A 13,429-nucleotide genomic window follows, 5' to 3' on the forward strand; every position below is an offset into this window, starting at 1 on the left:
ACATACCGTAATTTGTTTTAAATTATCAGACCGCCTGAAAATAATTACTACTAATTATAAAAATTTTCTAAGAGTTCAATACATTCTTTAACATCTTCCCAATGCCTAAAAGTTAACCAATCCTCACTATCAGTATTATATTTGTTGTGAACTTGTTGTATGGGAATCTTATACTCATATGCTTGTTGTAGCATAATGTAAGTGTAGTTCCACCTAGTCTCAATTTCTACTTGAATTTTCCTAGGTCTAAGGTTATTTTCCACACAAGCATTCTTAAAATCTCTAATTCTTCCCCTATTAGCATTACAAAAAAGAAACGCAACAGCATTTCTAACTTTTTGAACAGAATCATCAAAATGCACAAGACCATCTTTAAAAATTAAATTTAAAATGAGACAATTACATCTTACATGAAAAATATTTCTTAGAGGATGGTTTATTTCTCTTTTTAAAAGACCAATTGCCCTTGTATTATTAGACGCATTATCTAAAGCAATACAAAGTGTTTTTCTATAAATGTTAAAAAATCTCATTATAGTAGACATTGAATCGGCTAAAAATTTTCCATCGTGACGATCTTTTCCTTCGTCATATAAAAAAGCTATAATTCTTTTTTGCATAACCCAGTTGTCATCAACCCAATGACATGTAATAGCAAAAAAATCTAAATGGTTAATACTAAGACCCAAATCAGCGGTAAGACAAACATTACAATTTAAAGAATTAAATACATGGCGCAAATAAAATCTATATTTTTTAAACAAATCTATAACATCGGCTCTATAAGTACTTTTAGGAATACCCTCAAATAACGGGTTATAACAATGTTGAATGTAAGTAACAAATCCCAAACCCGAGGGAAAGGAAAATGGTAAACAATCATAAGCTATCATTTTAGCTATTTCTACGCGTTCTTTTTTCTTGTCATACTTAAAATTTCTACCGGTTCGTGGGTCTATCGTCATTTGAATCCCCCTCACATTTGAACCCGTTTGTTCTCCCCAAATATCCATATGTTTGGTTCTCATATGACCATTTAGTGTACCCGTTCCACCATCCTTACCAGTTCCTTACTTAAAACTAAATACTTGTCCACATAGGGTACACGTAGCTGTTTGGTTTTCCCTATTCTTAGTCATAAATTTCCAAACTTTAGCTGTTGGCTTACGAGTTCTAGGCGGTTTGTCTTGTGTATGTGATTGTGCAGGACATGTATCTCCTATGGGATTTTCGGGGGATTGTGTTTCATCATCATCATCATCATCTAAGTCTTCATTAAAAGTGTCGGTAAAATGTTGTCGCATTGCCTCATGACCTAAAAGTGGATTATTTCCACCAACATCAATACCTAAATTAGGTGTTTCTTCCACAAATGTTTCCTCATTAAGCGCACCCCTAACAGTACGACTACTACTACCGGCACCACGTCTTAATCTCTTTGACATTATTAAATAGAATTAATTTAAATAACAAGAAAATAAATTACAACAAATTAAATTGCTAGAATTAAATTGCGAAAAATAAAGATAGAGTTGGAACGAAGGTACCAAATTGCCGGATTAATTTCCAACAAAGTGAAGACAGCTAGAATTGCAAATCCACCAAAGCTACTTCGGATTATTGCAAAATCACCAACTCCACCAACAATATTATAATTGCAAAATTAATAATTGAAAGTTGAAACTATAATAAGACTTTGTGGCTAATTATTGCAAAGTAACTATAATTGAGAGATTGAGATTTGAAAGAAAGATGAAGAAGAGTGAATTGATGTGCATCAAAATGAAAATGAAGAAGGGTTTATAAAGGGGTGGGGATGGGTTAAAGTGTTAAAAAAAAAATTGGGGGCCAAAAATTAAAAAACTGACCGTTTGGCAACGGCCATTTTTGCAAATGGACCGTTGCCAACGGTCCATTAAGCCCAACGACTCGTTTTTTTATTTTATTATTTTTTTATAATTTTTACCGATTAAACCGGTCCGATTCCGATTTTACCGGTTTAACCGGTTCCGATTTCCAAAATATTGGAACCGGACCGGTAAACCATTACACGGTTAACCGGGCCGGTTAACCGGTTCCGGTTTAACCGATCCGGTTACCGGTTAAAACCGGTAAGGCCAAACCGGTTGCCACGTTTACCCTCAAACTAACACGACCTCTATTTGCTTTTTCCAATTTAAAAAGACATGTGGCTTATAATTATTTAATTCAAAAATGAAACCCACCCAATTTTTAACCCAAACCTGTTTTCACTGACCCGTTTCTTTTTAACAAATTAAGACATGTATCTTGTGCGATGTTTTATGTTCCCACATATACTATATTTCCGTGTGAATTGATCTTGTGCACCTGGATGACATAACAAATTAATTTCTTCACCTTGTCTACAATGCAGTGGTATTTAATAAGAATACAATATACTCCCGGACCTCTTCCTCTCAGAGCAGGAAAACATTCGTATTACATGGTATCTCAAAGAACTCTTTTTACTTAAATGAACCTTCCAGTGACAAAGGGTGGAACCTAATATACTTTACAAGAAGATGTGGGTAAAAGGTTTGCCTATCAAAATCTCTTTCTTCTTGTGGAGATTATGGGGAGCAAAGGTACCACTGGATGATGTAGTGAAGAGATGGGGCTTTCAATTTCCTTCTAGGTGTTATTGTTGTGAGGAACCAGAAATAGAAACCATATCTCATGTGTTTCTTCAGTCACCAGTAGCACAATACACCTGGAAGTATTTCTGCAGACCTATAGGCATCAATATTCAAAACCTACATCTAAGTCAGCTTTTTAACTTATGGTGGGACACTCATGTTAATCATCATGTGAAGTACATCTTTCAGGTTGTTCCAGCTATTATTGTGTGGGAACTATGGAAGAGGAGAAAATCATAAGACATGGAGGGAAAATGTCCAAGGTAAAGTTGATATATCAAATTATGCACAACATTATAATGTTCATGAAGGTAAGAAGAAGCAATTTCAAACAGGCAGCCTACAACTGGAATACACTGGTGCAGACTTTGCAATCTTATACCCCAAGAACTAAGGTGATTAGAGTTCTCTGGAAGCCCCCTGATACTGGTTGGGTGAAATGCAATACCGGTGGGGCGTCTAGAGGAAATCCTGGAAGAGGATCATGGGGATTTTGTGTGAGAAATGAGACTGGAGACTTGATAGCTGCTAAGGCAAAAGAGATGGAAGAACCAACTTGTACTAATACTCAGGCAGAAGCTATGGCTATAGTACAAGCTCTGAGATATATGAAGGAAAGGCAGTATCAGCAGATTATAATTGAAACATACTCTCTTTTATTAAAGAATATCATACTCAAAGTTTGGGAAATTCCCTGGCAGATAATTGAAATGGTGGAGGAAATCTGGAGATTAATGAATAATAAAACAGTTAGGGTGATACATATAATGAGAGAGGGTAATATGCTAGCGGATCACCTGGCTAATTTGGCACTAGATCATGGAGAAGTGGCTTCAGAATCTTTCCAGGAGTTGGGAATTCAAGGGAGGAGATGGATCAACAATGATAAGTTACAATTACCATACTTAAGGATCAGACCATGCAAGAGATGAATGGACACATTGAATGAAGCAGGACAAGTCTTTTTTTTTTCCATGTTCAAATCCTGTTGTGGGAGGAGAACATGGGAAACAATTTTATCTAACATTAGTTCCTTGTTTTGCAGCTACCTCAAACATGAAAAGGAGTAAAGAAAGGGTCAAACAAGAAACACCAGCCAAGATACACCAGCACAACAATCTCAACATTGCATATTCAGGAAACCCAGAAATATAAAAATCAGCAAATTGCAAATATCTCACAATGGGTAATTTTGGAATAAAAATCAACAATTCATAAGCAGTTCAAATGAAGAAGACGGATGTTCAATACCGAAAATACAAAGCAAAAAGCATAGGGATGGAAGCGATTTTTGAAGCTACACATAGCTAGCTTTCTTATTTTGCTTTTCTCTTTCTTAGTTTGCTTTTCTCGTTCTTTTTGGCAGACACTATCTTGTTTTGTGTAGTTTCTTTTTTATTATTAATAAAATAGTCACTAGGTGACAAAAAGCCTAGTGACCTTTAAAAAAAAAAAAAAGAACCTTCCAGTGACAGTGTCGATGCATATAAACCCAATTACTAGCATCACAATAACCTGGATGATGATCATCTTCGTGACTGATATTCTTTCTGATTTTACATACCTGCAGCACAACAGCCTACAACAAGGCCTCGTAGATGTTTAGGAGCTCTTCTTATTGAGGTTTGTAAGTTAAAAAGAAACGGGTTAGTGAAAACGGGCCAATGGGTTTGGGTTAAAAAGTGGGTGGGTTTCATTTTTGAATTAAATAATATATGTAGCCAATCATGACGTTTTAAATTGGAAAAAGCAAATGGGGGGTTAAGAGTGTTAGTTTGAGGGGTATTCTTGAGCCATAAAATAGGTTGGGGTATTTTCAGACCAATAGGTGGATGGAGGGTATTTGTGAACCATTTCCCATACGTTAGGAGTATTTTTGGCCCTTTTCCGTAAATATAATCATTGTTTTCATGATATATTTAAAAATATACCTAAGCTAAAACACGAAAACTGCATCCAATGTGCTAAAGTTTTATTACGAGTGGAACTTAAATACACCGTACTAAAGTTTTGTATTTTTGCAAGTAAAACTCCGACACATTGTGCTAATTTCAAAAATTATATTAATTCAAATGAGTTTTACCATTATATTGCATGGTCTCCTGACTATGAATAGTTCTAATTCTGCTATTGTTAACACTTCGTGTAGAGTTATATAAACAAATGTTCATAGATTTTAGGGAGATGGAGTTGAAAGATGAAAAGATGAAAAGACCGTTGAAAATCAAGATAATAGCTTAATTTGAAATGAATTTGTTAAGTGTGAGTGAATATTTTGGAAGTCGATGAAATGTATAAGATGATATGATAGAGGCGAGAAGAACTAATGCAATAGATACAGAGGAAAAAAGGCCTGTGGTGAGTTTGAGTACTGGCGAGGTGTCAGAAAGTTGTACATTATTCACAACGGAGTTACAATTGAAGTTGTGTGCACCTTTGAAAGTGTGTAGTGTGTTTGTAGGTGGAAGCATTAGTGTTCACGACAATTGATAATTCCTCTAGTAATTAACAAAATTTGTACAAGTCTGAAATGTTGTAAGAGCTCTATACGAAAGTATGTTGCAATTTCACCTGTAAACTTTGAACTACGATACTTTATTTTTATAAACTAGGAAGTTCCTACTTCAGCAAAGCAGAAGGAATGTTTAAAGAATTTCAATCTTTTTTACTCCATGTAAATTTTACTTTAAAGTACTTATGAAACATATAACATTAATTTGTCATTAACATTTGAATATTACTAACTGTTATACATCTATGCGTGTCAAACTTTCTCTTTTTTGTTAGATATCATATAAATATTCCTTCCATTTTCCTCAATTTCATAAACCCTGTAATTGTAACCGTACTCATTAAAACTTAATCAAGTCGGTCTCAATATCAACAAGTAAATTATTGCAATATCGAACTACAAACATACAACCAAATATTATGACAAAGTAGTAAATACTCCTACATTCTTAATTAGAAATCTCGAGTTCAAATCCTTAGGAATGAAATTGCCTTCTGTAAGGAGCACTTGCCCCCAAAACTCCATAATTGTAATCCTGTACTCATTTCAACTTGACCAAGTCGGTCTCATCAACTAGTAGTAAATTATTGTAGTATCAACTACAAACATACCACCAAAACCCAAACTTATGGTGGGGGTGGTAAGTACCCCTCAATTTTTAATCTGAGGTCTCGAGTTCAAGCCCTAAGAATAGAGTCCCCTTCAATAGAGAGCACTTTACTCCCAAAGTAGGATTCCCTACGCAAATCCATACTAGACTGGTCCCAATCGAACACCGGGTGGGAAAAATTAAAAAATGTACCAGCTGCTAATGTTGTGCAAGTTAACAAGAGAGGTTTTGCTTGACTAAGGAAACAAGAATTGTCAATATTGACTACATATAATTAGCTTAACCTTCTTTACTAACTATAGCAGTTATATATGAAATAACATTCTGACTAGAGCTTATTGGTGCATCATATGCCAATAATGATGCTCAAGTGTATCATTTCTCCTTGTTCATCTCCAGCCAAATATAACATCAGACAGAAGGGAATGACAAATACATGTAAACAAATGAACCAGAAAAAAACAAACACCAAGCTCATAAGATGATACTAGAAAATTTCCAATCATCTCGGTAGCCACGCCAAGATCGCGTTATGGCTGACAAATAGAGCCCAAACTCGAAATTTCATGTGGAGCAAGTGTGTTCTGTTTCATGTGCTCACTGCTTCTCTTCTTCTTCCACATCCTTGTTCTTTTTTCTTTTACTTGTGTTGTTTGTACCTTGTTGCTGTTGTTCAGCTTTCTTTTCAGCTCGAATCATGGCTCGCCTTGTACGAGGGCGCAACTCACGAACTTGTCTAGGAGGCATCACATACGGCTCTAGAGGTCTGTCACCAAAAGGGTGCTCATCATCTGCAAAAATCCTCAATTTCCGATCCCTATCCTGCATAACGAAAAAAAGTATTTGATATAAAGAGAGAAACAAAAGGTAGAAATTTAACTTATTACTCCCTCCGGATCAAAAAGAGTGTCCACTTAGCCTTTTTTTCTTGGTCAACAAGAGTATCCACTTAGCCTGCCTTTCTTGGGTCAAAAAGAGTGTCCACTTATCAAATCAAGAAAGATTTAACCTTCTCTTTCCAGATTTGCCCCTATTAAGTGTTATGTGGTCAAATCCCAATGGGGACAGTTTAGTCAAATTACCTATTTTTGTCTAGGAGTTAGTATTTTCTCAAGAGGTGTGCAAATAGCTAAGCCGACACTCTTTTTGATCCGGAGGGAGTACTAAACAAGAAAATTTTGGTAACTTCAGAGATGAATAGTTTAATTTTAACATCATGGTTGCTACAAGGAGAAAGGGAGGACATATTAAATTAATAATATATTAAATTAATCTTTAAGAGGAAATTCTACTTTGTATGTTCCTATGCTGCTTGGCTAGCAAGTGGTAGAGGCAGACCTTTTATTTCTCCAGCAGAGGCAGACTATAAATATTAAACTCTGAACTTATAATGTCAAAGTCCAATGAGTTTAGTGCTAAGGAACTTAAATGTTAAACCTATCAAGTTTAAATCATAGATTTGCCTCTAGCAAGAGGGATTTATCTTTCCCTTCCCGTTCAATTTTGAGGCTCCAGTCATAATGAGAGTCTTCACACCATAGGTCGACAAAACAATTCTACAAAAATTATAGCAAGTCAAATCAAACTATTATGCCTAGAAGACCGGCAGCGGGGAATTTTAGAATCCAAGTAAGATATGTATAGGACAATCTTTTAACCTACAAAAATTATTTATCAAAGATCTCCTACATAATTGGGCACATATATGAGTTCATAGTTTGCCAATTATAATGCACGGCATAATTAATAGAATGTACATAGGTATAGGAAATTGTGCAATTAAGTCTTCCTTTCGTGGGTATATTTATCTGATAACTAAGAGCTCAGTGATGATTTTCTCATACAACAATTACTAACTTCCTTTAGGTACATTATCTTATAACGAAGAGCCAAGTGATTTTTCTCACTTTTAGTCAGGCAAATTCATTCAAAAAAAAAAATCTCCAGATAGCTGCTAGACAGATAGTGCGTTAAAAAGGTAATGGACAACTCAGAAGTGAAAGCCAAAACTAAGGAGTCTAAAATGTGATGCTCTTATCTATGAAGACTCACACTTGCACATATTAAGCAATCAAAGAGTCATGCAGGAACTTAAGGGATAAAAAGATATACTAAGCAAATCATAACGATGTCTTACATCACGCAGCTTATTTCTAGGCAGCATACGCAGGACAGCTTTGCGAATAACTTCTGTTGGATCCTTAGCCATCTGATCTTTCAGACTCCTCTCCTTGAGGTGGCCTATGTAACTATAAAGTCGTTCAAGAAAAAAGATTACAAAGATTCCTGCACATTATGCTTGTACGCTTTATTCAGCTATTTGCTTTTACTTTTACCATAATCATGAAACTTTATTCAGCTATTTGCTTTTACTTTTACCATAATCATGAAACATCACTTTTACAAATAATTCAACATCGCATGCATGATAACATCAACAACACTTACCCAGTGTGCCATCGATAGAACTTATCAGTGAGTTTTCTCCCAGTGACGCAAATTTCCTTTGCATTGAGCACAATGCACATATCGCCTTCTTCACGGTTAGGTGTGTATGTCGGTTTATCTTTGCCTTGAACCACGGTGGCTATCTGTGATGCTAGCCTTCCCAGGACCTATATAACAGGAAGTTTGCTATATCATAATAACGAGCATTCAACTTATGACACTTGACATACACTCATCCATGAACTCCAACATAAATCCCTAATAAGACAATAACACCGTCACTTCCCACAATACAGGAACCCAAAAGTCAAAAGGAAATAGACTTTTGCATGTCTTTCCTTATCAGTATCCAACTATTTATTTCACCGAGATATTCAGTTCCCTTTTTTTATTGGATTAAAACAAATGTTCCAACCTGGCCTTTGGCATCAAACACTCTCCATCTCAGACCTTCCAAATTGATACGCCTTATGCCAGCAAGAGCTTTCTGCAGCATCATACAAAATAAATTTAAGAGTCATGAAAGCAGAAGCAGAAACAGAAGCAAATATCTTAAGTAGCGCAACAGGACCAAAAGAAAATAAATCTTGACATCAAATGAAACTCGTTTAACTATAAAATGATCCATAAGTACAGAGCATATGAGCTATGTGCCTTACATCTATCATTTACATTAGGAGCTTGACAAGTTTATCAAAAGAAATGTTAAGAGCTTCACAAAGTTTTGAAAGCACAGCAAATAAAATGTCAAACGGCAACCACTAGCAACCCTTCCTCAACCTCTTTTGCAAGGTGGGAAAAGGAATGTAAACTTTTCAAGCATCTTATAATAACAGTTCCCGTAATGTCAATTAATCAATTTATGCAAGTCTCTGAGGGATCATCAGCGTGAACAAAGTTATCCGTCGTAGGCATATGGTAAGGGACTAGGAAGAATGTTGATGAGGGATTTTGATGGAGCTGAATAAGTTTGTAAATATTTGATTATTATTGTTGTATATTTTGCACATAGTGTACATAGTGATCATCAAGATTAGTTATAGCATGTCCTTATCGGAAAAAAAAAAAGATTAGATATAGCATGTAGTTGTAAATTGTGATTGTTATCTTTTGACAAAAAAATTCCATTACATATTACTACAAAAATAGAAGTAAAAGGTTATCTTTGGAAGGCAGCAGATAACTGTGTTGTTAAGGGCAAGCCAAGTCAGACTTTTTGGGTGCTAATTCTGTGGGTTTGTCAACGCTCAGTAGATTGGAGAAACTGACTATAATTGGAACATACCCAGTGGAATAGTCGAGGTGCTCACAAGCTGGAATCTCTAGGTACTCATGATTTAGTGTTGGAAGGATTGGAGTGAAAACTTCCAATACAGACCAATTAAACATAATCTAGAAACAGGACCACAACGCGATAGAACTTTAATAGGCATCAATGCAGGAGTAATAAACTTTTGTAAGTTCATGCTGTGCAACCATTAAACCACACCACAAGAAACCCTGTGGGCAATCATTATTTAACATTTAGGATTGGATTTTGAACATTTTGACATGTACAAATCATCAATGAAGCTTAACAGATACTCAAGCGCAATTGAATGTAACATAGGCATCATTGCTGTTAATGTTTTCATGGTCAAGCTGTGTGATGCTACTTTTGGTTAAGACTTATACCTAGAAGGTTGTATATAGCAGATGCTCTTAGCTATAACATGGGAACAAATGATGTAGTTTTTGTAGGAACTATTATGGTGTATCGTGCCAGTAGATAACTATCATAAATAAAAAAGACCCTGTAGCTTGGCGCTTGCACAGGTTAGTCGCGAGGGTACTTGGGGTAAAAAGGGTTTAACTCCGAGGGGAACATGGCTGGCCTAATCCCCTTAGGAATGAGGGTGGAACTTCCATCTGAACATCATTCCTAGAAAAGGAACCATCAGATGCATTCATTTTATTATGAAGATTCCCGTATAATTCCCGTGAAATTGCCAGTGGATGGTGTCCTTGACTGATCAAAAACTCAGAAATTATTTCTATAATTCAAATTGTGTTTGAGACTTTGAGTATACACTGAGTTGCCTTCCACATCAGAACCTTCAATACTGAAATGAACATTGACACCATAAGCAACCCACACCCCCACACCCCACCCCCACCACAAAAAAAAAAAAAAAAAAAAAAAGGAATCCTTGGGTTTGGCTTAATGTCATCGAGCAGTTTAAGAATAAGGTTAAATTTCCGGTTATCCATAAATTAGACAGCTTCTTTTAGGGGAATGTTCTTAATTTCACAAGCACTTAGTTCTGTAGTCTTGAGGAAATAAACTTTAACCCAGAACTATAACAAATGAATATCCTATTAAAAAAAAAAAGGGCCCAACGTAGAGCTTTATGTAAATTGAGGTCTTAAAGACTACATCTATGTCATATGCAAACTTTTTGGCTTATCAGGTTGGAGTGGGATCATAGTAGATGAATAAATCTCAACGGTCTATGAAGAAAGCATTGACTAACAAAGGTTTTTTTTTTAAAAAAAAAAAATAAAGAGCATTGACTAACAAAGTTTGAGCTCCAGTTTCTTGATTCCAGTTTTTCAACCCCAAAAAACCTTTCTTTTTTGGTTTTCTTTAGTTTTCATCGACCCAGTCTAGAAACAGCTTCAGCCAAAAAGGAACTAAAAATGAAAATAATGTAGCATGAACAGATCCAGCAAGTAAAAGACAGCACTTTACTTAATTTTAGCAAAGTTAAAATAGCATCTTTGCTTGATCTTTGTAAATGCACAAATTTCTCTAGAACACTAAAATGCAATACTAAAATATAAAACCAACACACTATAAAAGACTATAGAAGAAAAAAGCATAAAAGATCTTGCCTTCATGTTGCCACTAAAAAAGGAAGGAAAAAAAATGAAAATAATATCGCACGAACAGATTCAGCAAGTAAAAGACAGTATTTTTTTACCTAATTTTAGCAAATAAAAATAGTATCTTAGCTTGATGTTAATCCATACATTTTGTAAATGCACAAATATCTCTAAAAATAGCTACAATACTGAAGCCTTGTAACATATAAAAGCTGTATAAAACAAAAAAGTGAAAATGAGCTTGCCTTCATGTTACCACTAAATGGCTGACCCATCTTCATCTTCACTCCAATAATCAGTTACTCTTTTCACACTACACAATAAACGTCACATTATCAACAACCAAAAACAAAAAAAAAAAAAGGGCCACTGAAAATAAGACATATTAAGTTCCAAAAATAGAATTTTTACAACAATGCAATGAAAATGGACGGAAAAAAATACTCTTTCCACATTACATAATAAACACCAGTTTCACAACTTTTAATATCTGAATTCTTGAATTGAAACAAACAAAAAAGAAAAAAGAAAGGAAAGTAAGGTACTAAGAAGAGAAACTAAAAAAAGGGTTTCACTTTATAAGGATGAAATGTTCATACAAAGTTCCAAAAATAGAATTTTGACAAGAATGCAATGAAAATAATTCACCTTATAGTTAGTTAGGGTTTAAGTTGAAAGAGGGTTTTGGAGTAGCTGTGAGAAACACCTCTGATGTGTGTGTGAGAGAGAGAGAGAAGAATGTTGGGCCTATGAAATTTCATATTGGGCTTATAGTTTTGATTTTGTATGGGCTGACTGACTATCATTTAATTAGAGCTGTCAAAATAGGCTAGGCCATTCCAAACCAATCCGACCCTAGCGGGTCAGAGAGTTAAATGGGCTAGGATGGGCTGAAGGATCTTTAAAATCTAACCCAGCCCTAAGCGGGCCGCGGCTAGAACGGGTTGGCCCTTCAATAAAACTTACACATAAACTAAAACATAATAAATGGAAAAAAAAAAAAAAAAAGTGACAATGATCTTCATTTACAGCCCCAACACAATTGCATAACAAATGCATCAATTCTAAAGCTTCAGTAATCTCACGTGTTATAAATAAATAAAAAAAAATTACTAAGCAGTAAACAAGATAGCTACTAGAAGGTCACTGATACGCTCAAATTACACCTATTAATGGTATAATGCGGACGTTGTCAAATATAGTAACCTAACAAGGTTGGGGTCGAATCCCACGGGGAATATGGTGTGAAAAGGTTACTAAAGTCGTCGGATGCTAAATTTAGGTCTAATGTCTTAATTCGATGATTTTGGTAAAAGTTGATTTTTTTATGACTAATTGCTAACTAATTGCTTTGGGTGGTAATTTATGGTAAAAGAAACTAAGGTTGTGTCCCTGTTAGATAGAGTGTATGATCATGGGTATTGATCTTGATATACTTCTAATGGATTATTATATGAATGCACTTGATCTCTATATGAATCTCTATTATTTCCCAATAAATAAAGATTATCTCTTTTTGTGATTTTCCCAAATATAAGAAAGTAACTACGAAGAACGATTAATTATGTCAAGTAAATTCTTCTTATTCTTAAGTGAATTTATTAAACAAAGTTTAAAGCTTTGAGTCCTTGTTATTTATTCTTACCAACCCTAATTATTTTCCCAAATAAATTGTGGTTTATGGCTTTAATCAATGTTTGCAACCATTAATTACGAATGAAGAATAAAGAATAAATAAACCCTAATAATCCATTATGTGTATATCAATCACAAACCCAATCACAAAACATCCATCATTGGGTTCACAACCCTAGTAAGGGAATTTAGCTATTCATGACAAAGAACAAGAAATAAGAAATTGAAGAATTCATAATTGCTAACTTTGGAAGAAAAGAGGAATTGATAATAGTTGAATTGATGTTTGAACCTTAAAAAACTATAGAGTATTTAATGTTCTAAGCCAAAAGTCAAAATATAATAACTGATAACAATTAAAACCCAATGGACTATTTATAAGTTTCAAAACGTAAAATTACAGAATTTGCACTTAAGTCCCAGGCGGTACTTATACGGTCCGTACAACTTTTCACGAACCGTATAAGACTTATACGGCCTTCATCATTGTGTCTGCAGAGAACAATACGAACTGGCATTCCACGGTTCGTATAACTTTATACGGCTCGTACAATCATGCCCGTGAAACTTCTTCCAACCTTCATCACATCCACTTATACGATCCGTACAATATTGTACGGTTCGTGTAAGTGTTCGTGGTTCAGCATCTCTGCACTGCGACATTCTGTTGCTTTGCCAACTTTTGTACGACCACATATACGG

At 35.0% G+C, this 13,429-nt stretch overlaps 1 protein-coding gene across 4 annotated transcripts; it reads right to left on the reverse strand.

The window, feature by feature from the left end:
- Positions 1-6,030: 6,030 nt before the first annotated feature.
- On the reverse strand, positions 6,031-11,853 carry LOC132610686 (uncharacterized). Of its 4 annotated transcripts, none has more exons than XM_060325035.1 (6): positions 11,741-11,853; positions 11,338-11,405; positions 8,643-8,714; positions 8,228-8,394; positions 7,917-8,028; positions 6,031-6,601 (listed from the first exon to the last, which is right to left on the reverse strand). In XM_060325035.1, the coding sequence occupies exons 2-6, from the start codon at positions 11,371-11,373 to the stop codon at positions 6,377-6,379; spliced, it is 612 nt and encodes a 203-aa protein (XP_060181018.1). In that variant the 5' UTR covers positions 11,374-11,405; positions 11,741-11,853; the 3' UTR covers positions 6,031-6,376. The 4 variants fall into 4 exon arrangements, with proteins under 4 accessions (XP_060181018.1, XP_060181019.1, XP_060181020.1 ...); XM_060325036.1 differs by lacking the exon at positions 11,741-11,853 and adding an exon at positions 11,692-11,732; XM_060325037.1 differs by lacking the exon at positions 11,741-11,853 and adding an exon at positions 11,668-11,718.
- Positions 11,854-13,429: the final 1,576 nt, after the last annotated feature.

Source organism: Lycium barbarum, chromosome 9 (genome assembly GCF_019175385.1).
Source record: "Lycium barbarum isolate Lr01 chromosome 9, ASM1917538v2, whole genome shotgun sequence".
Classification (NCBI taxonomy): Eukaryota; Viridiplantae; Streptophyta; class Magnoliopsida; order Solanales; family Solanaceae; genus Lycium; species Lycium barbarum.